The sequence below is a fragment of the Meles meles genome, chromosome 17 (genome assembly GCF_922984935.1).
Source record: "Meles meles chromosome 17, mMelMel3.1 paternal haplotype, whole genome shotgun sequence".
NCBI lineage: Eukaryota > Metazoa > Chordata > Mammalia > Carnivora > Mustelidae > Meles > Meles meles.
Genome location: NC_060082.1, coordinates 1,609,597 through 1,634,387, shown reverse-complemented (window position 1 = coordinate 1,634,387; position 24,791 = coordinate 1,609,597). Strand labels below are relative to the sequence as shown.

Sequence of the window (24,791 nt, the reverse complement as noted above, 5' to 3'; positions counted from 1 at the left end):
TGTCCCTCGTCCGTCCGTCCTCCCCCCGTCCGTCCTTCCCTTCAAGCGCCGCCGACTGCCTGCCGTATAGGCCGCGGGCCAGGGGCTTGGGGTGTCCTCCTCACGGCCTCTGGGGCTGGACGCTGGCCGGGCAGCAAGCGGCTCGGAGTGCGGGGGGTGGCCGGGGTGGCTTGGCCATCATGGCCCGTGTCTCGCTGCACGGGCCGGGCATGGAGCTGAAGGGCTGTGTCCGGCGGGTGGGCCGGTGGAGAGGAGACCGGTGGGACCGTCTTCAGAACGCCTGGAAGACGGTAGGACAGAGCCAGACAGAGCCACGCAAAGCCCACTCGCTGCATCTCGAGAGCAGCCCCCCCCACCGGGGGCAGCCCCCCGTCCTTCCCCCTCCTGGCCGGGTGCTGGGCAGCCACACTGCCCAGGACAATAGCGCTAGGCAGTGCCAGGGCCAAGCAGCGGCTGAGCTGGGATGTGCCTGGGGGTCCCTCGGAGAGAGGCTGAGTGTGGGGAGCAGGGGAGGCTGTGCCCAGAGCACTGGGGTCTTCTGGGGCATCATTGCCAGGGAGGGAAGGGCCCGGGATACTCCGTGCTCTGTCCCCTCCCTCCTCTCTACCAGGTGAGTCTCCAGGAGGCCCGAGGGCAGAGGCCAGAGGGTGGAGGGCAGTGGGAATGGGGACCTGGGGCAGCCAGGGCCGATCTCCAGCACCCCCGCTTCTGGAGTTCACCCCGACCCCGGTGTATTCTTTTGCATGTGGGCTGGGTGCGCGGCTTTCCGTGCAGCCGCGCTGCCTGCTCAGCGTTACCTGTGTCCTAGAGAAGGCTGAAGGCTGGCAGTGCAGGAGAGGAGAGACCTTGGGACCGGGTCATTGAGGTCCCATGTCATTCAGAGGAGGACTTGATCTTCTAAGGAGCTATAATTTGGAGCAAGACAGATAGAAATTAGACCAGAGAGAGAATTTTCTAGTCTGATAGGTACTAGAGTGGGATGGAGGCCTTCAGTGTTGGAGGCTGGGGCTGGAAGGTTGGGCTTCCCTAACCAGTCTTGGGGGAGGGGAAGGGGGAGAGAGGGGCCCGCCTGGGCTGTAGTGAAGCCACAGGGGGAGGAGGTGAGAGGGGAAGGCTGAGGGGAGGAGGAGGAGGGGAGAACTGGGTGATGGAAGTGAGGAGAGACACGCAGACCCCCAGGCTCTGCCTGTTAGCAGATGGAGCCAGGGGAGAGGGGACCCCGGGCCCCGGAGACCTCAGGGCACTGTGGCCCAGTGCCCTCTGGCCCCTGGCCCCCTACGCTGTTGACTCAGCTCCTGCACACTTCCCCTTTCTGCCCCGAGCGCAGGGAGCCCTGCAGAGAGCCCTCCTTGCACCAGCCCGGTGTGGTTTCCCTCCCAGCCTCTCAGCTGCCCTGGTGTGGGAGCCAAGTCAGGCACAAGCCTAGGGCCCTCGCAGGGCCCCAGCCAGTGTCCCGCACCCTGGGGCGCCTGCTCTCAGGTCAGCCACCTGGACCCCACTCAGTTCCTGGGAAGCTCGGAGGTCTGGGGAGCGGGGAGTGTTCTTGACAGCCGGGTGCTGTTCACTGCCCTGGCGGGGCGGGCATCAGGGTCGGAGGTGACGGAGGAAGGTCCAGGAATAGGTGGGAAGAAAGGCGTCCTGCTCAGCCTCTTGGGGAGAGAGAAGGGGGGAAATGACTGGACCGGCAGTTGCTGGGGCAGTGGGGGTGGGGACCCCTGGCCTCTCTGAGCATGAGGAAGGGCGCAGCGGGCAGCAGGCAGAGGCCAGAAGGGACTGGAGTGGGAGCCCATTGAGCAGAGGGAGCAGGAGAAGGGGGAGGTCGGTTTGCGAGGGGAGCAGAAGGAATAAAAGTCAGACTTCCTGCCGGAAGGAAGGAGACCCGTGGGCTGTGTTTCCTTCCTCAAAGAGCCCAGAGCCAGGCTCCAGCCTCCCACAGGGGCCCCGGTGGTTTGGGGTCCGACCTGGGGGGGCGGCCACAGAGGCTCCGGAGGGGCTCTCCTGCCCCCCCCCCCCCCCCCCCCCCCCGCTGTGGCGGAGGAGCCCGCAGCTCCAGCCCCCGTTGTCATGGTTATCAGAGCAGCCAACTCCCCTAGATCGGGGAGCGCTGGTGAGCTGGCACCCTCTGCTTGGCCCGCTCTCCCCTCCTCTCTGCGCATCTCCCCCAGCTGGGAGGAGAGCGCACGGCGCACCGCAGCCGGGGGCGCGCGGCCCGGGAGGTGCAGGGAGGACGCGGGGCTTGGAGCCGGGGACATGAGCGGCCACAGGAGGCAGCCTAGCCGCCGGGGCCAGGTAGGTTGGGGGCGGCTGGGCCCCTTGGGGCCGGCCAGGGCCCTCACGGACGGTGGGCGGCCTCTGGCGCCCTGCGGCGGGCCCTTCTTTGGGACGCGGTGTCTTTGCAGCATGGCTCCCTGGTCTCTGCGCTCCGCCCGCCTCTGGGTGCCCCGGGGGCCTGGCACCATCAGCCTCACTGCCTGTCTCTGCCCCTTCCACAGACCCGGGAGAAGGAGAAGATGAAGGAAGCCAAGGACGCCCGCTACACCAACGGGCATCTCTTCACCACCATCTCGGTGTCGGGCATGACCATGTGCTATGCTTGTAACAAGAGCATCACAGCCAAGGAGGCCCTCATCTGCCCCAGTAAGTTGCCTGGACTCTGGACGTCACTCTGACTGGCGCCTGCTGACCCTCACCTTGCTCTCTGTCCTTTCTGCCCTGGATCCGTAGAGTCACTCTCTCGGAGCCCTGGTGGGCCCTGGGCCACATGCCTGACCCCTCGCCCCCCTTGCCTCCCTCCCCGGGGTACAAGTGTGGGAGTCAGGAGGGGGGAGGCCGGGGGGCCTCTTGCAGCTGTTGTCCACTGGGTGTTCCCCCGGGTGTCCCCTGGCTCTCCGAGCAGCTGCTGAGGGTTAGGGGAACTGCTTGGAGAAGGATCAGGAATGTCCTGCTGTGCTGGGGGCTGGGCAGGGTGGGGGGTGGGGAAGAGGCTGGCCACAGCCTTGCAGCTGCTTCTGCCCGTCTTCCAGGGCAGACCTGCAAGGTCAGGACTCAAGGGTCCCCTTCCCTTCCCTTTCTCTTGACTGGGTGGAGCCTGAATCTTTCCGTCCCTGCAGTCTGGAGTAGAGGACGGGATTAGGACCCTGGGTCTCAGATTTCCAGCGCGACCCAGAGCGTGAGAAAAGGAAGGCGGCAGGAGAGTGTGTGTCGGGGGTAGAGGTCAGAACTCCCAGCCTTCGCTGCATCTGAGGCGGCCCAGCGGGGCACTTGTCCTTCCCCAGGGTGCCGGATGCCTGCACAGAAGGCTCCTTTCCCCGCTAGTTTATGGCCCAGCTGCCTCTGGCCGGGGCACTGGCGGGTCCCCCGGCCGCCGACAGCAGGCCCGGGGCTCCAGCTCTCGGTCCCTGTGCAGCTGGAGAGCCATCTCAGAGTTCGGAGGTTGAGGAGGGAACCCCCAGTCTCGATCCCCCGAGACCTGACAGAGTTCCCCATCGGGAAGCTTGTTGCCAGGGGAACCGGGGAAGCAGGCGGCAAGTGCTATTTTGAGAGCAGGTGGAAAGCGGAGGTTTGATCCAGAGACGCTGGGTGCTGGGGGTGGAAGGAGGGAGCTCTAGGGGAGTGGGGCAGCCCCGGCCCCTCCTGCCCTCCCCCCCCACCCGCTGGCCTTGTATTTGTGGAAGTGAGCCTGCTGCTGGGTATTGTCTGCCGGAGCCACAGTTTCCTGTGTTGGTGGACACGGCAGGGGGAGCAGGAGAGGGCAGAGGCACGTTGGGGACAGGGACAGCCAGCGGTCCCACGGCCAGGGCCCAGCCACTCTTCCTCTCCTGCCCCATGGCAGACAGAGTGTGGGGACCGCGGGTTTCCCTGGGCCTGGAAGTGGGGGGGAAGGCAGGGGTCAGAGATGAACCGCAGGGAAGGGGGCCGGCTTTCAGGGGGGACGGGACAGGGTCTGTCCCCACTCTGGCACCGGGGCCAGCAGCCCGTGAATCGCTTGGGCCTGGCCACGGTTCACGGGCGCCCATGTGGTGCAGCAGCAGCGGCCTGGTCTCAGAGCACAACCGGGCCGGGGTTTCAGTCCCGACTGTGCCGCTGGCTGCCTGAGCTCTGGCTGGGGGCTCTGACCGCTCCAGGTGGCGGGCCCCTCTCTGTGAAATGAGGATCCTTGACTCTACCCCAAAGGGTTGTTAGGATCAAGTCAACATGGGCCACGTGCTGGAAGCTCCGGGGGTGCGAGCCGCCCCCTGCCCCTGGCCCCCACCCCAGCTGCTCTGTGCCTGGTTCCGTCCCGTGGGCGTCCTCTCCCATCTGTCACTCTCAGCCACCCCTGTGCTCCTTGAGCTCGTCTCTGGCAGCCAGGAACCCCTTCTTCCCTCCTGGGCCACCCTGCAGGTCACCTTTGGGTCGGGATGGCCACCTGGGCCGCTCGCCTGCTTTCCTGCTGGAAGGAAGGGGGAGGAGGAGGTGTGGGGCGCATCAGCTCTGGCAGTGGCCGGAAGGAAGGCCTGAGAAGAGGGGCGTCAGCCACCGTGTGGCTCGGGGGAGTGGGGGGAGGGCAGCCAGGTGTCTGGATACGGGCATGCCCCGCCTCCGCCACCCCTCACCCTCTCTGCCCCTCCTCCCAGCCTGCAACGTGACTATCCACAACCGCTGTAAAGACACGCTCGCCAACTGCACCAAGGTCAAACAGAAGGTGAGATGGAGGGCAGCGGGCTGGGGAGAGGGTCGTGTGCGCGCCCTTCCCGTTCACTCCTCCCCTGCGCTCTCCGCGGGGGCAGCCCGCACCCTGCACTCCAGGCCTTGAGCCCCACGCGGCCAGCCTGCTGCTCTGGACACAGCCCTGGCGCTGGGCTCGGTGTCCCTCATGCCCGAGATCACTGTGCCCCGTGGGGTCAGCCACCCCGCTCCTGCCCAAGCCTGTGGGGGTGACCCTTGGTGACCGCTGTCCCCGGTGTCTTTCACTCTGTCCCACAGCAACAGAAAGCCGCCCTGTTGAAGAACAACACTGCCTTGCAGTCTGTTTCCCTTCGCAGTAAGAGTGAGTCGTGGGGGCGCACAGGACACCCCGTGCAGGACCCCCCCTCCATGGGACCCCAGGCCTCTCTCAGCCTGCGGGCTCTGCTGCCCCCCACAGTCGTTCCCAGAACGGTACCCTCCTCCCCTCGGTTGGACATGGGCGCTGGCCCAGTAGGGATGTCCAGCCTCTCGGGCCGAGGGGCAGGGCAGGAGTATCTCGGGGGGGAAGCTCAGGTTGGCTGGTTGTCTGAGCATGTGTCCTGCACTCGGGAGCGTTGCTGGCGGCCGCCCAGCGCCAGTCAGACCGCTTTGGTGCTGCAGAAAGAGCAGGGTCTGGTCCCTGCTCCATTGAGTGGCCCTGGACGAGTCCCCTGACCTCCTGAGCGTCTGTGCCTGTAGGCTTGTTTTGGGGATGAGATGAGCCAGGACGTATGTTAGGAATAGTGCCCCAGTGTCCCCCAGCCTCTCCTGGACTGGGGGCCGGGCGGGGGATGGGGTGGCGGAGGAGGCCTCATTTCTAGTCCGTGAACCTGGGAGGCCCGGATCCCAGGAAGCAGCAATGATGACGTTCGGCTGCTCACTGTCCCCCCTCCAGCCACCCCCCGGGAGCGGCCGAGCTCTGCCATTTACCCGTCGGATAGCTTCCGGCAATCCCTGCTCGGTTCCCGCCGCGGCCGCTCCTCCTTATCGCTGGCCAAGAGCGTCTCCACCACCAATATCGCTGGGTGAGCCCCTGCTTGGGGACGGGACAGCCGGGCGGGGGAGTGGGGGGCGGAGGTGGGGACCTGGAGGCCTGCGAGGTTGGTCCATCCCGGCCCTGAGCTTGGGGCCATAGACCGAGAAGGAGGACGCAGGGCGCATGCCCCTCAGACCCCAGTCCCGGCTCCCCGTCTGGGGAGGAGGGCTCTGTCCCCGAGTCGGGGTGACGCAGGCCCTCTCCCCCAGACACTTCAATGAAGAGTCGCCCCTGGGGCTGCGGCGGATCCTGTCCCAGTCCACAGACTCCCTCAACATGCGGAACCGCACACTGTCCGTGGAGTCCCTCATCGACGAAGGTGACGGCCGGCCCGGGCAGGCCTGCGGGGGGCGGGGCCCAGCGAGGGGGGCTGGGCTCAGCGTGGGCCCTGCTGACGTCCAGGTGCAGAGGTGATCTACAGCGAGCTGATGAGTGACTTTGAGACGGACGAGAGGGACTTCGCAGCCGACTCGTGGAGCTTGGCCGTGGACAGCGGCTTCTTGCAGCAGCAGAAGAAGGAGGTGATGAAGCAGCAGGACGTCATCTACGGTGAGCCCAGGCCACCAGGCTCCTCTCACTGTCCAGGGCTTGTCCGCAACCTTCCTCCAGCCGGTGGTCCCCCCCCAGGGCCCTGTTAGCCCACAGGCCCCCGGACCCTCACCTCCAGCCCCCGCGTTACCTTTGGGGCTCTTGGTCTCCCAGGCCCCATCTTTACTCCTTCCTTCCAGTGGGTTCTCCGCCTTTGCCCCAGTCCAGTTCCGCCGCTGGCGCCATGCTGGGGACCCGTGGCTCTTGCCCCATACAGCTTACGGCCCGAGACGGCGGGGGGGGGCATAAAGGGAAAACACGGTTAAAGAAACACTCAGACCGTGCCAGTGAGGAATGTCACCGTGGAGGGGGCCTGGGAAACCTCCCACCAGGCCCGCGGTCCCCACCCTGGGCCATGCGGCCTGGCCGAGGTGCGGGTCCGATGAGCCGTCGCCCCACAGAGCTCATCCAGACGGAGCTGCACCACGTGCGGACGCTGAAGATCATGACGCGGCTGTTCCGCACGGGCATGCTGGAGGAGCTGCAGCTGGAGCCCGGCGTGGTGCAGGGGCTGTTCCCCTGCGTGGACGAGCTCAGCGACATCCACACGCGCTTCCTCAGCCAGCTGCTGGAACGCCGCCGCCAGGCCCTGTGCCCCGGCAGCACCCGCAACTTCGTCATCCACCGCTTGGGTGACCTGCTCATCAGCCAGGTGGGCAGGGCCGCTGCGAGCTGGCGGGCGGGAGGCCGGGGACTAGGCTGTGGCTTTGTGGGACCGGCTGAGCTGGCCACCCCACCCCCCGGCCCTGCTCTCTAGTTCTCAGGTCCCAGCGCGGAGCAGATGCGGAAGACCTACTCGGAGTTCTGCAGCCGCCACACCAAGGCCTTAAAACTCTACAAGGAGCTGTGCGCGCGCGACAAGCGGTTCCAGCAGTTCATCCGGGTGAGCGGACCTGGCGCCAGGAGCTGACCCCGTGGCCCCAACCCCGCCTGCCCATTTTGGGGGCCACGGCGCGCTGCCGCTGGCTCAGCTGGTTCCCACCAACCCCTGTGGCGTGTGTCAGCAGTAACCCCCTCCCCGCCAGCGATAGTCCCCGTTCGCTCCTTGGTCTGGTTGGTCCTCGTCCTAAACCCAGGGTGGGGTGCTCCCCATTCCCAGACGCAGTCACCTAAGGCCATGGGAGGTCACCCGTGCTTGGGCTCCAAGGGCTCCAAGGGCGTGTTCTTGGACCCCCCTCCCCGCACAAGCCAGCCCTGAGCCCCGCCTGTGCCCTTGCAGAAGGTGACGCGGTCCGCGGTGCTGAAGCGGCATGGGGTGCAGGAGTGCATCCTGCTGGTGACCCAGCGCATCACCAAGTACCCGGTGCTCATCAGCCGCATCCTGCAGCACTCCCACGGTGAGGGCGGGGGCGGGGGGCGGCTCCCACGGTGAGGGGCGGGGGGCGGGGGGCGGCTCCCACGGTGAGGGCGGGGGCGGGGGGCGGCTCCCACGGTGAGGGCGGGGGCGGGGGGCGGCTCCCACGGTGAGGGGCGGGGGGGGCGGGGGGGGCGGCTCCCACGGTGAGGGCGGGGGGCGGGGGGCGGCTCCCACGGTGAGGGCGGGGGCGGGGGGCGGCTCCCACGGTGAGGGCGGGGGCGGGGGGCGGCTCCCACGGTGAGGGGCGGGGGGGCGGGGGGGGCGGCTCCCACGGTGAGGGCGGGGGCGGGGGGCGGCTCCCACGGTGAGGGGCGGGGGGGGCGGGGGGGGGCGGCTCCCACGGTGAGGGCGGGGGGCGGGGGCGGCTCCCACGGTGAGGGCGGGGGGCGGGGGGGCGGCTCCCACGGTGAGGGCTGGGGGGGTGGGGCGGCACCTCCCGGGTGACCCAGGTCAGGACGGGAGGGGCACCGACTGGCCGTGCCTTATGCCACCACCGCGCAGGGCCCGAGGAGGAACGCCAGGACCTGACCACGGCCCTGGGGCTGGTGAAGGAGCTGCTGTCCAACGTGGACCAGGATGTGCACGAGCTGGAGAAGGGGGCCCGCCTGCAGGAGATCTACCACCGCATGGACCCGCGGGCGCAGGCCCCGGTGCCCGGCAAGGGCCCGTTCGGCCGGGAGGAGCTCCTGCGACGCAGGCTCATCCACGACGGCTGCCTGCTGTGGAAGACGGCGACAGGCCGCTTCAAAGGTGAGCGCGGTGGCGGCGTGTGGGGAGGGAGGGGCCTCCAGACTGCGCGACGCATCTGTGCAGGCGGGCATCTGGGGAAGTGCGGTCTGGAGGAGGGGGGCAGCAAAGTCCAGATCCGGTACTTCCGCCCGCCGTGGGCCGCATGGGGCTCCCCTGCCAGGATGGGCCCCTGCGTGCCCGAGAGCTACTGGTTTGACGAGGACAGAGAATCTCCATGATGGGGGGGGGTGGCGAGAGTGGGCCACCTAGCAGCGCTGCAGTGGGCATCGGGGAGACGGGCAGGAAAGCCCCGGCAGGACGCTGCACGGGAGAAGGACAGGAGGGACGGAGAAGACGGAGCACAGGGGGCTGGGGTGCGGCGGGGCACAGTTTCCCATTCTCGTTCCCCAGACCCTGCTGGCCACGGCTTTCCCACCTAGAGCAAGGCCAAGAGAGCAGCAGGCCTCGGCTTTGGGTGTGAGCCTGCCTGAGCCCAGTCCGCTGCCATGAAATCCCCTCTCCATGGGCTGGGGGATGGCAGCGCTTACCGGTGCCTGCCTTCATCCCTTTCTCTCTTTCCCATCCCTCCCACGCAGCGGCTTAGAATATAAACCGCGGGGTTAAAAATAGCAAGGCTGGAGAGCTTTATTTCTGAAGCATTTAGCGAAAGCCCTCCCCTTTGTGTGCCCACAGTTAGTAAGCTCTCCAAGGACAGCGGGCGAGCATGTGTTCTCTTGACTGTGACCTCTGAGTTTTAGGGACTTGACCTTCAATTCCCCCAACCTCTCCAACGTGTTCAGGTGTGGGCGTCAGGACCAGCGCGGCTGGAGGGTGGGGCCGAGAAGGCGGTGAAGGAGGCTGTGGGGTCCAGGGAGGTGGGCTTACTGAGCTGTGGGAGGGAGGGATGGGAGGCTTGGTCAGCTTCAGGCAGAGGGTTTCAGGGCGCACAGCTGGAAAGCTCTCCTGTTAGCTGCGAGGTGTGGCATTTAAAGGGAAGCCCCTCCCGCTCTGGGAATGCTTTGGACCCTCACAAAAATTCTGCAGCCTCCCACCCGGAAAGAGACACGTACGTGTCGTATTCCTACGTAAAAATACGCCACCTCGGGAGGTTTGCAGAGCCTCCGCGGCCCGGCGGTGGACATGCTTGGGGTCTCTAGTCCCCAGGTGAAGAAACTAGCCTTGGCTGGGTGAAGAGGGTTTTCCTCCGATGCCCTGGTGACCCCTTCCCAGCTTCTTGAGCCGAGATGCTCTTCAAGCTGGTGGGAAAGGCACGTTTCCCCCTGGCACTTCTGAGCTGGAAGAACGGGCCGGTGGGAGGCTGCAGAGGGAGGACGAGGCAGCCCAAGGGGGAGAGGCCAGGAAAGGAGTCGTCGGGGCCCCCGAGAAGGAGGCTGGCTGTTGCCCAACCCTCTGACGCTGCCCGCCCGCCCTCCAGACGTCCTGATGCTGCTGATGACGGACGTGCTGCTGTTCCTGCAGGAGAAGGACCAGAAGTACATCTTTCCCGCCCTGGTGAGCTCTTCCTCCTCCTCCTCTCTCAGCACAGACAGGGGGCACAGGCCCTTCTTCCTTTCCTACCCAGGCCGGAGTCCCCCAGAGCCCAACAGTCAGGACTGTAACCATTACTACGGTATGGTGAGGAGTAAAAACAGCTAACACCGTCTGCAGACACTTACGGGCTGTGGGGAAGGCCCGGCACGATCCCTTTTTCGTAGACGAGGAAAGTAAACCTTAAAGGTGTTTGGGGGTTTTTTCCCCCACTTTATTTATTTATGTTATTATTATTTTTAAAGACTTCATTTATTCATTTGAGAGAGAGAGATCAAGAGCATGGGAGCAGCAGAGGCAGAGGGAGAAGCTGGCTCCCTGCTGGGCAGGGAACCGGATACGGGGCTCGATCCCAGGACCCTAGATCATGACCTGAGCTAAAGGCAAATGCTTAAATGGCTGAGCCACCCAGGCGCCCCGAGTTTATTTATTTTTTAGTAATCTCTACCCCCAACGTGGGGCTTGAACCCACAACCCCAAGATCAAGAGTCGCACAGTCCCTGCCTGAGCCGGCCGGGCACCCCAATAAACCTTAATGTCAATGAATTTGTCAGAGATCACGTGCGCTCCCAAGTGCCCTCTGGCCGTGCCAGAGCTAGGGCTCTGGAGTCCCTCGGGTACTGCAGAAAGACCGAAGACCAGAGACCCCCAGGTCAGGGTTCCCAGGCTGAGTCCTTCCTTTCTGACCTGCAGGACAAGCCCTCCGTGGTATCGCTGCAGAATCTGATTGTGCGGGACATCGCCAACCAGGAGAAAGGGATGTTCCTGATCAGCGCCGCACCCCCTGAGATGTACGAGGTCCACACGGCCTCCCGGGATGACCGGAGCACCTGGATCCGGGTCATTCAGCAGAGCGTGCGCGTGTGAGTGTGGGCGTGGCCTCCAGGGTCCCGCAGCGTCGCCTGGCCACAGCAGTCCCTGGGGGAGAACCCAGGGTTCAGAGGAGGAGGAGCACGGGGCCCCGGGGCAGGAAAGGTCATCTGTGCCGTCACACTGAGTGTGTCTCGTGCAGTGACACCCCCGAGCGCGTCTTGGGGGCGGGAGTCCCACAGTGAAGCACCGGCGGCCGGCAGGGCACGCACAGGGCCAGGAGCACCTGCGGCTGCAGCAGCGACTGTTGCTGGGACCATGTTGCATTTTACCTTCATTTCCTAAAAACAAATGGAAAAGGAAACGAAGTCCCTGAGACTAGAGCCCAACCCCACACAGTCGAGGCAAGAAGGAAACCGTCCCGTGTGCTGAGGCTGCGGACTTCCAACTTCTGGGGGACACACGTGGGATTTGAGGCCCTCGATTGTGCCTCTTGTGAGGGAAAAAGTAAACTGCATGCGAAACGTTCACATCGCATTCTTGAAGATTATGCCAAAAAAGAAACTCAATCGGGATATTTGTCGGTTCTGTTAGCATTAGAAACGGGTTTTCTCTACTTGGCACCGTGTGAATTTTTGTTTTACTTCTGCGATTCAGATTTTTGAACCAATTTTTGAGAGACACACACAAAGTAGGACATCGGCGGTCTAGGAGAACCGTGCCAAATCCCGTCCCACTGCGCACGGGCCTGTGGAGGCCTCTGTTAACGTGTTAATATTTCTCATCGTGAAAATTACATTCGTACTTTCTGATCGATGTCTCGAGCTTCTGCCGTGTTCAGAGCATTGCTAGATTTTTCATTTAATTCTAACAACAACAAAAACAGCGAAGAAGATATCAAACCCATTTTAAAGATGAGAAATAGAGGCTGCCGCCTGGTAAATAGCGGGGCCAGGATTTGGGCCCAGTTGGCTCATGCCAAGGCCTGCGGTGCCCGTCCTCGCGGTGCGACCCCCGCAGGTGGCCTATGGAGGGGCACATAGACCAGGAAATTGGGACGATGGGTGTGAAGAAAAGCAGGGATCGGGAGTGAGCGAAGCCAGGCCTTAGGGCTGGAGATTCTTCTAGGGAAGGAGTGTGTTGGGGAAGGAGGCTGATTCCTGACCCCTCAGCCCCGCCCGACCTCACCCCACTCTTACCCTTTAGGTGCCCATCCAGAGAGGACTTCCCCCTGATTGAGACAGAGCACGAGGCTTACCTGCGCCGAATCAAGAGTGAGTCCGCCCACAGAGCGCGCCAAGTAATTTATCATGCGTCCCCGTGACGGATGGTAGCAGACCTGACTCGAGGGTGGGTGCTGGGGAGGACTGATGCAGACCCGCACCGGAAGGGATTGTGGAGGAAAAAGAACAAGGCTGAACACGGCCTAGGGTGTATGCTACCTCTGGCGTAAAAATAGCGTGGATAGGTGTGTGTCACGTAATATCTCCAAAAGGGAGCTGGGAAGACCAGGGTAGAGACATTAATCTACTTTTTTTTTTTTAAAGATTTTATTTATTTATTTCATAGTGAGTGAGAGAGAGAATGACAGGGGAGAAGGTCAGAGGGAGAAGCAGATTCCTCATGGAGCTGGGAGCCTGATGCGGGGCTCGATCCAGGGTCTCCAGGATCATGGTCTGAGCCAACGGCAGTTGCCCAACTAACTGAGTCACCCAGGCGCCCTAATCTACTTTTTTTACTTTTATTAGAGTATGAACTAACTGCTTTACAAAAAGACCAACAAAAATCAGTTTGGTTTTTTTTTTTTAAGATTTTATTTATTTATTTGACAGAGATCACAGGCAGAGAGAGAGAGGGGGAAGCAGGCTCCCTGCTGAGCAGAGAGCCCGATGTGGGACTCGATCCCAGGACCCTGAGATCACAACCCGAGCCGAAGGCAGAGGCTTCCCCCACTGAGCCACCCAGGTGCCCCAAAAATCAGTTTCTTAAACAAGGTAGAAGCCCATTTCTCTCTAGTCCGCAAGTGGAAGTACAGGGTAGTCAGTACACCTCTGCCATCTTCATCGTGAACGTTCCGCATCTCCCTGTCCAAAGTGGCTACTCCAGCTCCTGCTATCACATCTGCTTCTCAGCCAGCAGGGAGGGAGAAGGGAACAGGAAGAGTTTATATCCCTTTCTTTTTTTTCTTCAAGATTATATTTTATTTTCATATGAATAAATATAAAAATATTTTATATTTATAAATACAAAAAATATATATATGTATGTACGTATATTTTTTTTAAACAAGTACTACACCCAGTGTGGGGCTTGAACTCCTGAGAGTCGCATGTGCTATTGACTAAGCCAGCCAGGCACCCCTTGGGATTTTCCTTTTAAGTAGTCTCTACACCCGAGGTGGGGCTCGAACTCACTATCCTGAGGTCAAGAGTCACATGCTCCACGGACTGAGCCCGCCAGGTGCCTCTCTACCCCTTTCTTTTAAGGGCCGATCCAAAGAAACACTCATGTTCACTGACCACAGTTTAGTCCTGTGGCAGTGTCTAGCCAAAGGTCAGGCTAACTGGATAGCCACGTGCCCCGATGAAATTTGTACGGCCTCTCCAGTTAAAGGGAGTTGGGAGAATGAAAGTGGGGGGCACCTGCTGTCTCGGCTACAGATGGGGTTAGTTTGGTTTTGGCAACAAAAGTCTGGGGGGACCTGGGTGACTGTCAGTAGAGCCTGCGACGCTTGATCTCAGGGTCGTGTGTTTGAGCCCTACATTGGGCGTGGAGTCTACTTAAAAAAATGAAAGTTCAGGGACCCCCGGATGGCTTAGCGGTGAAGCATCTGCCTTTGGCTCAGATCATGATCCCAGGGTCGTGGGGTCAAGTCCCACATCAGGCTCCTTACTCAGCAGGGAGCCTGCTTCTCCCCCTGCCTGCTGCTCCCCCTGCTTGTCTCCTCTCTCTCTCTCTCTCTTTCTCTGACAAATAAAATCTTTAAAAAAAAAAAAAAAAGGAAAAATAAAAGAAAGTTCATATATTACTTTTCCCAAAAAAGGGTTTTCTTTTTCATAAATGCCCCAAATCCAGAATTAAATACCACCACTCAGCCCAGCCATGGGCCCCAAGCCCTCGGGCTGCCCTTCCAGCTCGGCCCTGTGGCTGCACCTCCCTGCCCCCCAGTGCCCCCTGCCCCCCGCCGTCCCCTTGCCGTGTGCTCATCTGTCCCCGTATCCACAGTGGAGCTTCAACAGAAAGACCAGGCCTTGGTTGAGCTGCTGCAGGAGAAGGTCGGGCTGTTTGCCGAGATGACCCATTTCCAGGTGGACGAGGATGGTGGCGGCTTGACCCTGCCTGTCCTTCCCAGGGGCCTCTTCCGCTCCGAGTCCCTGGAGTGCCCCCGCGGAGAGCGGCTGCTGCAGGATGCCATCCGTGAGGGTGAGGGAGCCCTGAGGGGGAGTCTAGGGCCATCTGCTTGGGCTAGACCGGGCCACGGCCCCACCGTCCCTAAACTCCCTGTGGCCCCTGGTGTGGGGAAGGCTGGGCAGGAGGCACGGTCCTTGCTGCTGCTGGACACCTTGTCCCACGTACATTTGTGCCGCCCTTCGGTGACCTCTGCCCTGTGCGGGGTGGCAAGAGTGGGGTCCCCCGGGTGCCCGACTGCCGCGTGGGCCTTGGGTGGAAGACGCCCTGTGGTTCCCTGCAGGGTTCCGTGGGGCTCCCGCGCTCACCTCCCCCCTTCCCCGCAGTGGAGGGTCTGAAAGACCTCCTGGTGGGGCCCGGAGCCGAGCCGCTCCTGACAGCCCGGGAGCCAGCCTCGCCCGGGGACCAGGACAGCGGCGGTTGCACGAGTCCCGGGGTCACTGCCAGTGAGTGCCAGGGCTGGGGGCACGGTGGTGGGTGGGAGGGAGGCCCTGGACGCGGGGACGAGAGCTCAGCCTGTGCTCTCCGCTCTCCGCAGACGGTGAGGCCGGAACCTTCAACGGCTCCACTGAGCTCTGCGGAACCGACTCGGACTCCAGCCGGAAGGTGGGCCTCCCGCAGGCGTGAGCGCTCACCAGGGGGCAGGAGGGGGGCCGCAGGCCTGTGGACCCCTGACACAGAGCTGTGGGGGACAGGTGCCTGCAACTCCCGTCCTTGCCTCTCTTTGCAGGACCGGAACGGAAATCAGCTGAGAGCCCCCCAGGAGGTGAGGTGGGAAGCTGCTGGCGGAGCCCCCCAAAGGGCGGGCGTTATGGCTGAGGAATGGGAGCCCAGTGTGGGGTGGCGGTGGGGGGAGCGGACGTCTGAGAGTGTCTGGAGCCCGGCTGGCCCCAGACCCACGTTTAGTCACCTTCTGGCCGGCTCTCCCACCCCGAGGCTTGGGCCCTGTCCCCACCCTCTCCTCTGTCCTCAGGAAGCGTTGCAGCGACTGGTCAATCTCTATGGGCTTCTGCACGGCCTCCAGGTCAGCGGGGCCGGGGCTGGACCGGGCAGGGCAGGAGCCTGTTGGCCGGGGTGGCGCGATCCGTGGCCCTGGCCCGGGCCTCGGGGTGCCCCCCCCCCCCGCAGCGAGGGCTCTGACGCCCCCGCGGGGCCCCCCTCGCCCGCAGGCGGCCGTGGCGCAGCAGGACACGCTGATGGAGGCGCGGTTCCCCGAGGGCCCCGAGCGGCGGGAGAAGCTGGCGCGCGCCAACTCCCGGGACGGGGAGGCCGGCCGGGCCGCGCCCGCGCCGGACAAGCAGGCCACGGAGCTGGCGCTGCTGCAGCGACAACACGCGCTGCTGCAGGAGGAGCTGCGGCGCTGCCGGCGGCTGGGCGAGGAGCGCGCCACCGAGGCGGGCAGCCTGGAGGCGCGGCTCCGCGAGAGCGAGCAGGCGCGCGCCCGGCTGGAGCGCGAGGCCGAGGAGGCCCGCAGGCAGCTGGCGGCGCTGGGCCACAGCGAGCCGCCCCCGGCCGAGGCGCCCTGGGCGCGCAGACCCCTGGACCCGCGGCGCCGCAGCCTCCCCGCGGGCGACGCCCTGTACCTGAGCTTCACGCCCCCGCAGGTGAGGGAGCGGCGCCGGCGGGTGCGCGGGGCCCCGGGCGAGCTGCGGGGGCGCGGGCGGGGCGGGGTGCTGCGGGCCCGGCCGAGCTCACTCCCCGGCCCGCTGCTTTCCTGCCGGCCCGTCACAGCCCAGCCGAGGCCACGAGCGCCTGGATCTGTCTGTGACCATTCGCTCTGTCCATCGACCCTTTGAGGACCGGGAGAGGCAGGAGCTGGGCAGCCCCGAGGAGCGGCTGCAGGACAGCAGCGACCCGGACACGGGCAGCGAGGAGGAGGGGGGCTGCCGCCTGTCCCCGCCCCACAGCCCGCGAGGTGAGGCCCGAATGGCCGTGGGCGGGGGCGTCCCGGGACGCTTGGGGGGGCCCGGCCACACGTCTGAGGGCGCCGGTGACTCTTGGGAGGGACAAGAGTCGGGACACACTTGTGGCCTTTTCCCGTGCAGAGCGGGGAGTGGAGCTCTAGGAAGCAAAGGAGGGGGTGGACTCCGCAGTAAGTCTGTGATGAAGCCTTTCCTTTTTTTTAAAGATTTTGTTTATTTGACAGAGAAATCACAAGCAGGTGTGGGGTGAGGGAGAAGCAGGCTCCCCGCTGAGCAGAGAGCCCGACATGGGGCTCGATCCCAGGACCCTGAGATCATGACCCCAGCCGAAGGCAGAGGCTTAACCCACTGAGCCACCCAGGCGCCCCGACGACAACCTTTTTAAGTCGACATAGTTTGTTTGTTTTTTTAATTTATGTATTTGACAGAGCTCACAAGTAGGCAGAGAGACAGGCAGAGGGAGAGAAGCAGGTTCCGGGTTGAGCAGGGAGCCTGATGGGGGACTCGATCCCAGAACCCTGGGATCATGACCTGAGCCAAAGGCAGATGCTCAACCGACTGAGATACCCAGGCGCCCCTAAGCATAGATTTCTAAGTAAAAAAAATTTCTAAGACCGTTGAAGTTCCTATAGTTGATTCAGGAAATACAGAATAACCTAAAGCTAGTGTGACCTTATATAATAATCTTCAGGTATTTTGCATGGTATTAGCCAAAGTGTATCTCCCTGTCCTCAGGAAGGATACACAGTAGACAGATGTGGACACATTCCTTCCTGTGTGGACAGAGGTTTCGGCTCACCCGCCGGGCGCTCTTGGTGCAGGGGTGCCCCTGCTGGCCGGAGCCTGTGTCCTCCCACTGACTCTGCCCCATCCCCCTGCAGACTTCACCCGAATGCAGGACATCCCAGAAGAGATCGAGAGTCGCGACGGGGAGCCTGTGGCTTCAGAGAGCTAAGGGGGCCCCTCCCTCCGTCTGTGCCCCCAGGAAGAACACAGCACAGGAGGCCAACTCTGGGGACTCCAGACTCCAGTGGGCCGACGGCAAGGGAACATTCGAAAGAACTGTCCCTGCCGGCTCTGGGGCTCCTCCGACACTTGGGGCCGCTCCGAAGCTGGGGGAAATTGGGCCACAGCACCTCCTGCTGGCATCCGGGAGCTACACCAGAGATGCCAACGTTTCATGCCTTCTTCCCTCTACTTTAGGAAAATTTATTTATTTATTGTTTATTAGTTACACAGGGAGTGGGGAGATTTAGAGGACCAGGGACACGGGAACCAAGCCATAGGGATCAGGGGGCCTTGTCCTGCAACACTACTGGGGCTTATTCAGACTAACCCCTCCCCCCAGCAACACCTGAGCGGCGGCACCAAGGACCAGGCCACCCTTCCAGAAGGGCTGTGGGCGGGGCCGTGCTCCCCTTCCCTCCCCGGCTCACTGCTGTGCTCCCTTCTCTCCATTCATCGTGGAGACCCCGGGGAGCCAGCCTGGCTCCCTGGAGTCGGAGACGAGGGAGTAGAGGGCAAGGTGGCCACCGATGGCTCTGTTGGAGGGGGAGGGGAAGGCCCACGGGACCAGAATGTTCTTTGTTGTTTTCTTTTTTGTACCAAAGCCAACTGCACGTGTTTTGTATTTTTAAGAGATGACTGTAGGCAATTAGAAATCACAGCCTTCTATCTGCGCTTATCAGAAGAGCTTGCGGGGTGGGGGGGATGGCGTCCCCTCACCGGCGGTAACGGGGGACCTACTCTGACCTCTTCAGCCATTTGGAAAACATGTTGTAGGGTGAGTTGGGGAATCTCTGTGAACCCTGACCTCATCCGCACCTCAGCAACCGTGACTGAAACCTCATTGTGAATTTGGGGGATTTTCCAGTGGACCCCGAGTGCCCACCAGCCCCCGCCATTTTCTGCCAGTTTGATTGTTTAAAAAAAGAAAGAAGGAAAAGATAAAGCAAGGAAAATTAAAGACCTGGAGCCCCCACGAGGCGCTGTCTCTCCATGCTTGCCAGCCCTATGGGCCGCACCAGCGTCGCCCCCGAGGAGGGGCAGGCCGCCTCCCCTGGCACAGGCCACTCCCAGAAGAAAGTGCCGTGAGCCCTTGTGGGCACTGATGTCCACAAATACAGGGATCGAAATGAAGGGCACTTAGGGTCCAGGAGCTGTTGGGGATTCCAGAATTAGAAAACTGGTGACGGCCTCATTTGCATGCCCTGCTCAGAAATGACCTCAGCGGGGCCAAGGGGGGGGGGGGCTCCCACCGACCTGCCCGCTTCCTGCCGGCCTCTCCCCAGAGTCCGTTTTCAGATTCAGCCCCGGCTCTGCCTGGGTCTTCGGTGTCAGAGCCCTGGGGCAACCTCTTCCAGGGGCAGCCAGAGATTAGGTCAGTTTCAGTTCTGGGTTTTGCTTCATTTCACTTCCTGTTTCTGGCTACTGCCCCTGGGGCTGGGGGAGGGGCAGAGGGAGGGGGGGGCTGTCCAGGCCGGCCCCTCCCAGCACACCTCTGCGGGGAGAGGAACTGAAATCGACCGGGCACCTCTCCCCTGTACCTGCCCATCTGGCCTTCAGCAGGTGCTTTCTTGTCTGCACAGGGGCGGGTCCGGAAAGGGAAGCACACCCGTACCCCGCCACCACCCCCCCACTCCCCCCCCCCCCCCCCCCCCCCCCGTCCCACCGCCAGGGTGGCCCAGCTAGGCAGGCGCTGGCCCTCCACTTCCCTCCCAGCCTCTGGCTTCCGGCCGCGGGGCTCTGCTCTGTCTGCATCAGCTGGAAGCTGGGACCCCTCCAGGGTGCCCCGGAAAGAGGAGGACCACAGTATGGCTGGTGATGCTAGTGCTCCGACCAAGAAAGGGGAAGGCAGCTTCCTCCAACGTGGTCTGATCCGGTGAAGGATGCCAGTCGGGAGAGACGCAGGGACCTGGAGACAGCGCGGGGCGGGCGTGGAGAAGCCCACACTCACGGAGACAGCACTGTGCATCCCCATTAATGCTGTCTCTCTGCCACTCCTTGACCCCAAGACATGCTGTCCACCATTCTCTGATGCTGGACATGAGTCTGGCAGTTCTGGCCATTCTGTCCCGGGGCCCTTGCTGAGCCCTTCAGAAATCCAGGCTGAGCCTCCATCCTTCCCACTGCGGTTTCAAAGCTCCGGCTGCTGGCTGCTGGGAGCCAGGCCCCAGGTCACCCGGGCGCTCACCTTCCTCGCCAGGAGTGCCTATAGCCACCTGCCCAGTCCTCAGCCGCACCATGCCTTCCCCACCCACCCCTCTCCATCTGGAGGTAGGTTGGCGTGCCCTCACTCATCTAGGACTCGGACCTGTTGAAACTCTGCCCTGATACTTACCTCCAGGCCCCATGAGCAGAGATGTTCCCCGGGGAGCCCTGAGGGGGGCTGCCAGGGAGGGGGTGGCCAGAGAGGGGTACTTAGATGGGGAGGATTTTCCATCCTGAATTGACTTGGAACAGACCTGGAGTTTTGGAACCGGTTTGAACACAAAAGGGAGGAAATTAAACATCAAGAAGCTAATTAGATCTTAACAGTCCTTAATGCATCATGATCTGGGGGCTGTTGGGAGTCCCTTCCGCTTGCAGCTGGGGGTAGCCAAGGGCGCGCTCCCGGCTTCGCTCTGGGCCCTTTGGAGGTGGAGTGGTCAGGCTGGTGGCAGTGATGGGGGCAACGGAGTGGGAGCTCCAGCCCGTCTGGCTTCTGCCACATCCCTCCTTCCCAGCACCTGGGCCCCAGAAAGTCCCTTCCGATTGCTCTCCGTAGTCGCTGCCTTGTCTCCATGGGGATGGAAACCGAAGGCAGGACCACCCCCAGCCCCCGCCCTGGAGAACTCTCGGAAGGAACTGGAGGGGCCAATCCCTCCCTCGGTTCCTGACCTACACCTTCCACTTCACTCCAGAGTGTGGAAACATCATCCCAGATGAGACCTCGCTGGCTCCCGGTCCCCATCTCCCAGTTGCCCCCTTTTCCTTCTGTTTGTCCTCTTCCTTCTCTGGGATTCCATTTCCCATGCGTATTGAGAGCAGCAGCCAATACACTGCTTCGGCCCGGTGAGTCTTCAACACCCCATTTTACAGATGAGAAAACCAGTCCAGGGAAGTAAAGTGACTTACCCAGGTCCCTCCGCTCGTTCCAGTGGGAGCTCGGATGTGACTCCAGGGCTCTTGATGGCGCCGTGCATGGGGCAGGGAGGGAAGCTCGCGCCAGTCTCCCACCCTATCCCACTCTGGACACACCTGTGGCCCCTCTTCTCCCCACTCCTTCCCCACCTCTCCCCTCCCTACGCCCACATCCTTGACTTCTCCAAACTCGGGTTAGAGGATATGCGGGGTTTTACGTGGGGGCTGGGAGAATGCCAGGGGTCCTGCAGCGTTTCACAGGGGCTCTCCGCGCAGGGGCTCTTCTCAGGGAGCCTTCTCAGCTGGGGGCTGCAGGTACCAGGTCCTTGTGGGCACCACTGGGATGCTCTGAGGCCGAGACAGCACCAGGGAACTGGGGATGCGGCGTTTAAGGTGAGGGTGGGGTATGGGGGAGGGCAGACAGAGCCAAATGGGCACTGACCTCTAATCCATTAGTCTAGAACCCTTGGACAAAGAATCCTTTTGTCCACACTGAACCGGAGGTGGTGGCGGGCCAGAGGTCGAGACTACTGTGACCGTCCCGAGGCTCGCGCTGCCGTCCTGTCTTTTCTCCGTCCCATCCGCTCCTCCCCATGACAGAAGACCCGAGCGCTGGAGCACTCGGCCCCACCAGCCGCCTTCAGCCACGCCCGCAGGCCACTGAAGGCCACGCTCCCAGAGGCAGCCCAGGCCGGCTGCACGGTTCTGCGCCCGCCCCGCAGGTGTGTCCGTTTGTCCCAGGCGGTAACCGGTAACCGTGGTCAGAGCCCACCCCACCACCGCCCTGCCCCAGAGCCGGCCACCCGCAGCGGGCCTCTGTCCTTCGGGGGCAGTGGTTCTACCCAGCCCCAGCCCTGGGCCACAGCCTTCCTGGCTGACTCCAGAAGGTGTCTGTGGGGCCCCATGAGGCTCCTGCCTCCGGAGACAGGACAGCTGGGGCTGAGACGGCAGCTGCCCAGAAGGGGAGACTGAGAGCCGGGCCCCTTCCGGAGCACGCGGCCCAGCAGCCAGAGCACGGCCAGGTTCTCCAGCAAGCCAGCCGCCCCCATAAGCCCACCAGCCAGGGCACCCGAGACCCTCAGGGCCAGGACCTGGGCGCGCACAGCCACGACCACAGCTGGTGCTCAGCATACCACCTCCCAGGGGATGCCCTGGACCGTGGGCGGCAGGGCGTGGACACTGCCGGCGTGAGAGCTGGTGCCCTGGAGCCTCCGGGGGCCGGAGGTGGGGGCGGGCATGGGCGCACCTGTGCGCAGGAGGGGCTCTACTGGGGGGAGTTCTCCGCCGTGGGGGGCAGCCCCAAGCCTCCATGCCTGGAGAAGGCCAGAGGTGCCCTGTCCGTCTGAGGGGTGAAAGCAGCAGGAGCCCCCCCTTTCCCTGACCGCAGGCAGAAGCTCCCTTCTCCGCAGAGAGTGCTCCCTTGGGGCCGGGGGGCAGGGGGGGTGACACGGCACTGTGGAACCCAGATGGGTGTCCTCGAGAGAGCAGACTTCTGAGTCCGGGGCCTGCTCCTCACTAACCGCGTGGCTTTGGTCAATTACGCCTCTGAGTCCCGGTTTTCTTGTTAAAAATTCCAGACAAAAGTCTCTGCTCCAGCAACACGGGAGGGGCGCCTGGTAGTCAGGGGAGGCGCTGCGGTGGGCTCGGGCAGGATCTCAGAGTGTGGCGTCCGGTCCGCATGGGGCTCCCTGCTCGGCAGGGCGTCCGCTGCTCCCTCTCCCTTCCCCAGCCGGGCCCCCCCCCCACGCGCTCCCTCTCTAATAAATAAAGCTTTAAAAAATAAAATATCACGTGAAAAAAGTACTTTGTCCATTGCCATTTGCATGGAAGATCATTGTTTCAAGTTTGGGGTGTTCATCGCGGCCAGGAGCCAGGCATCCCACTGTCTGTTGTCACGGTGCCCGGGGAAGGGTGCCAACGCAAACACAGGTCACAATTCACGGCAGCAAGTGACCTTGAGGCTCCGGGCTGGGAGGGAAAGGGCAGAGGAAGCCATGGCTTCCTGTTCGCCCCGCTTTGGGAGCACAGCCCGTGAAGCCCTGAGTGGCCTGGCCTCCGCTCTGCTCCTGCTCCTGACGGGGGGAGGGTCCTGCCAGGCTGTGTCGCGCCCCCCTGCCATCTCACCCTTTCCTGCTCTAGTCCGTGGAGCCCGAGGCCCGCGGCACCCCCGCCCTCTCCTCTGGTCTCCACGCTCCCGTCAGAGGTGTGGGTGCTGAGATGTACCCTCACCACACCTCATCCTGGCTCCCCACGGTCTCTGTCCCAAATGGAAAAAAGGCCTCCCCGGGTCCTCCCCTTTGTGCCCGTGTCCCTGCCCTTTGCAGAAGGAGCTGGGATGCAGGAAGAGAAGGTGGAAGGTGAGTAGATAAAAGAGACGGACTTTTTCAAGGACCCAAAATATTCAACACCTTCCGGCCAACTGCCCACTTATTAAGAGGCCTGATCTGTAACTGCCTCGGGGTGCTGGGGGAGGAGGAGGCCCTTCAGGACAACCAACCAGCCATGGGCTTGATGAACCCGAGAGGAGAGACCCAGACTGGGCGCCCAGACGTGTCAGTCTCCGGCAAGGGACGGGTGTGAAATGGTTGGCAGAAGCGGGATGCCCCATCCCAGAGCAAGGGAGCCCCCCCCAGGCTACCTCCTGGCCTCAGGGGCTGCTCCTACGTGCCCCACGTCAGTCTGTCTGTCTGTCGGAGCTGTGCGTCCTCTTCCGGTCCACCCCGCACCCTCCTGCCTGTCTGGCAGCGAGGACGTCTGTCGATCAGACGCCGGGGCAGGATCCCAGCTTCCTGCTATCCGTGTGAAACGTAGGTCCTCTGATCGTGGGCTTCTGTTAGCTGTCCACTTCTAATCGGAGCCCTTTCCTTGGTCTGAAACTAGCAGCGTGCCCGGGTTTGTAGAGAGATGATGCCACCAGCTGGCTGGTCTGAGAATCCCGCTGGGGAGGCTTCTCCGTTGCTACCGGTTTGTTGGCCCGGGTGTGCATTCATTCATTCATCGACGGAACCGCAGCGACTCGGGAAGCCTCGCTATGTGCCAGGCCCTGGGCCAGATGCTGGGGAGACAGAAACGACTGTATGGTCTTCTCCTCATGAAGTATGATACACATTTTGAGACGGCTGGGGGCTCTGTGATCATCTAGTTCAACTTCTCAGACGGAGAGAGAGTGACTTGGCCAAGGCCACTAGGGAAACTACGGCAGAGTCAAGATGGGAGATCACAGGCTCTCGGTCCTCGACTCTCTCTCTATAACGTTACAAATCCTTTAGGCATTGCTTTCCCCCTTGCATGGGCCGCAAGTGCCAAGATGTGGACAGAGGGACAGTGACGACTCCTCTCTAGACGGGCTTCGGTCACAACCGCTAGCAGAAGGGGGAACTGGAGCTTTACCAGCCCCATTTTTTCTCTCAGTCAGACTCCCAGGACCTGCAGTGGTAGATCATGGAGTCTATGTGGAAAGGACTTCTAATGGCTGGACCTTCTCCTCGGTCCCCGGAATATCCATCCCTCGCTCAGCCCACGCGTTCCTCCAGCACCGCCTCCCTGAGCCTGCACTCCCCCGCCTGGGCAAAGAGGAACTGGGGAGGCAGGAGGGACTGAGCTCCCCCCACACACCCGGAGACCAGTACGAGAAGGAAGCTTTGGGTCTGCACTCGTGGCCCAGACAAGGCTGCCGATGCTCCGGGGACTCACACGGTAGGAGCAGGAGACCTGACCCTCCTCCGGATGCCCCCGCACTCAGCCCAGCAGCCGCTCTCCACTCCTCCGCCGCCCGCTGAGACCCACTGCAGAAACTCCTGCCGTCTCGGCTCTCCCTCAACTTCGGTTTGGGAGCAGTTTCAGACTTTACAGAAAAACTGCAAAGGCAGCGAGCCATCTGTGTCTTTCGTTGTCCACATTAAAATAAAACCGGCAGTGGGGGCGCCTGGGTGGTTAAGTGTCAGACGTCGGCTCAGGCCAGGATCCCGGGGTCCCCGGATTGAGCCCCGCACTGGGCTCTGCACTCAGCAGGGAGTCTGTTTCCCCCTCTGCCCCTCCTCCCTGCTCTGGCTCTCTCTCTAATAAATAAATAAATATCTTTATTTATTAGAGAGAGAACACGAGCAGGGCGAGCGGCGGAGGGAGAAGCAGGCTCCCCTCTGAGCAGGGAGCCTGATGCGGGACTCGATCCCAGCACCCTGGGATCCTGACCTGAGCGGAAGGCAGAGGCTTTAACCCACTGGGCCTCCCAGGTGCCCCCTCCGCTGCTTTCTTTTTTTCCTTTTTATTTATTTATTTATTTATTTGACACACACAGAGAGAGAGAGAGAGAGAGATCACAAGTAGAGAGGCAGGCAGAAAGAGAGGGGGATGCAGGCTCCCTGCTGAGCAGAGAACCCAACGCGGGGCTCGATCCCAGGACCCTGAGATCATGACCCGAGCCGAAGGCAGCGGCTCAACCCACTGAGCCACCCAGGTGCCCCTTTCCTTTTTTTTTTTTTTTAAGATTTTATTTATTTATTTGACAGAGAGAGATCACAAGTAGGCAGAGAGGCAGCCAGAGAGAGAGAGGAGGAAGCAGGCT

At 62.5% G+C, this 24,791-nt stretch overlaps 1 protein-coding gene across 11 annotated transcripts in view; it reads left to right on the top strand.

Annotated features, from left to right (window-relative positions):
- ARHGEF2 (Rho/Rac guanine nucleotide exchange factor 2) overlaps positions 1-18,086 on the top strand; it is a 39,725-nt gene extending 21,639 nt beyond the window's left edge. For 5 of the 11 annotated variants that reach the window (XM_045983552.1, XM_045983559.1, XM_045983561.1 and 2 more), the window contains 21 exons: positions 2,493-2,637; positions 4,617-4,684; positions 4,966-5,029; positions 5,603-5,732; positions 5,953-6,062; positions 6,146-6,292; positions 6,733-6,983; positions 7,089-7,214; positions 7,551-7,668; positions 8,190-8,438; positions 9,853-9,929; positions 10,659-10,828; positions 11,982-12,049; positions 14,001-14,198; positions 14,510-14,629; positions 14,722-14,789; positions 14,914-14,949; positions 15,157-15,207; positions 15,353-15,787; positions 15,915-16,098; positions 16,987-18,086. In XM_045983552.1, the coding sequence (XP_045839508.1) occupies positions 2,493-2,637; positions 4,617-4,684; positions 4,966-5,029; positions 5,603-5,732; positions 5,953-6,062; positions 6,146-6,292; positions 6,733-6,983; positions 7,089-7,214; positions 7,551-7,668; positions 8,190-8,438; positions 9,853-9,929; positions 10,659-10,828; positions 11,982-12,049; positions 14,001-14,198; positions 14,510-14,629; positions 14,722-14,789; positions 14,914-14,949; positions 15,157-15,207; positions 15,353-15,787; positions 15,915-16,098; positions 16,987-17,060 (2,889 nt within the window). In that variant the 3' untranslated portion in view covers positions 17,061-18,086. Of the gene's footprint in view, positions 1-307; positions 611-1,520; positions 2,290-2,492; positions 2,638-4,616; positions 4,685-4,965; positions 5,030-5,602; positions 5,733-5,952; positions 6,063-6,145; positions 6,293-6,732; positions 6,984-7,088; positions 7,215-7,550; positions 7,669-8,189; positions 8,439-9,852; positions 9,930-10,658; positions 10,829-11,981; positions 12,050-14,000; positions 14,199-14,509; positions 14,630-14,721; positions 14,790-14,913; positions 14,950-15,156; positions 15,208-15,352; positions 15,788-15,914; positions 16,099-16,986 lie in introns of those variants that run through there. The other 6 variants (XM_045983554.1, XM_045983560.1, XM_045983553.1 and 3 more) reach the window with 4 other exon arrangements.
- The last annotated feature ends 6,705 nt before the right edge of the window (positions 18,087-24,791 follow it).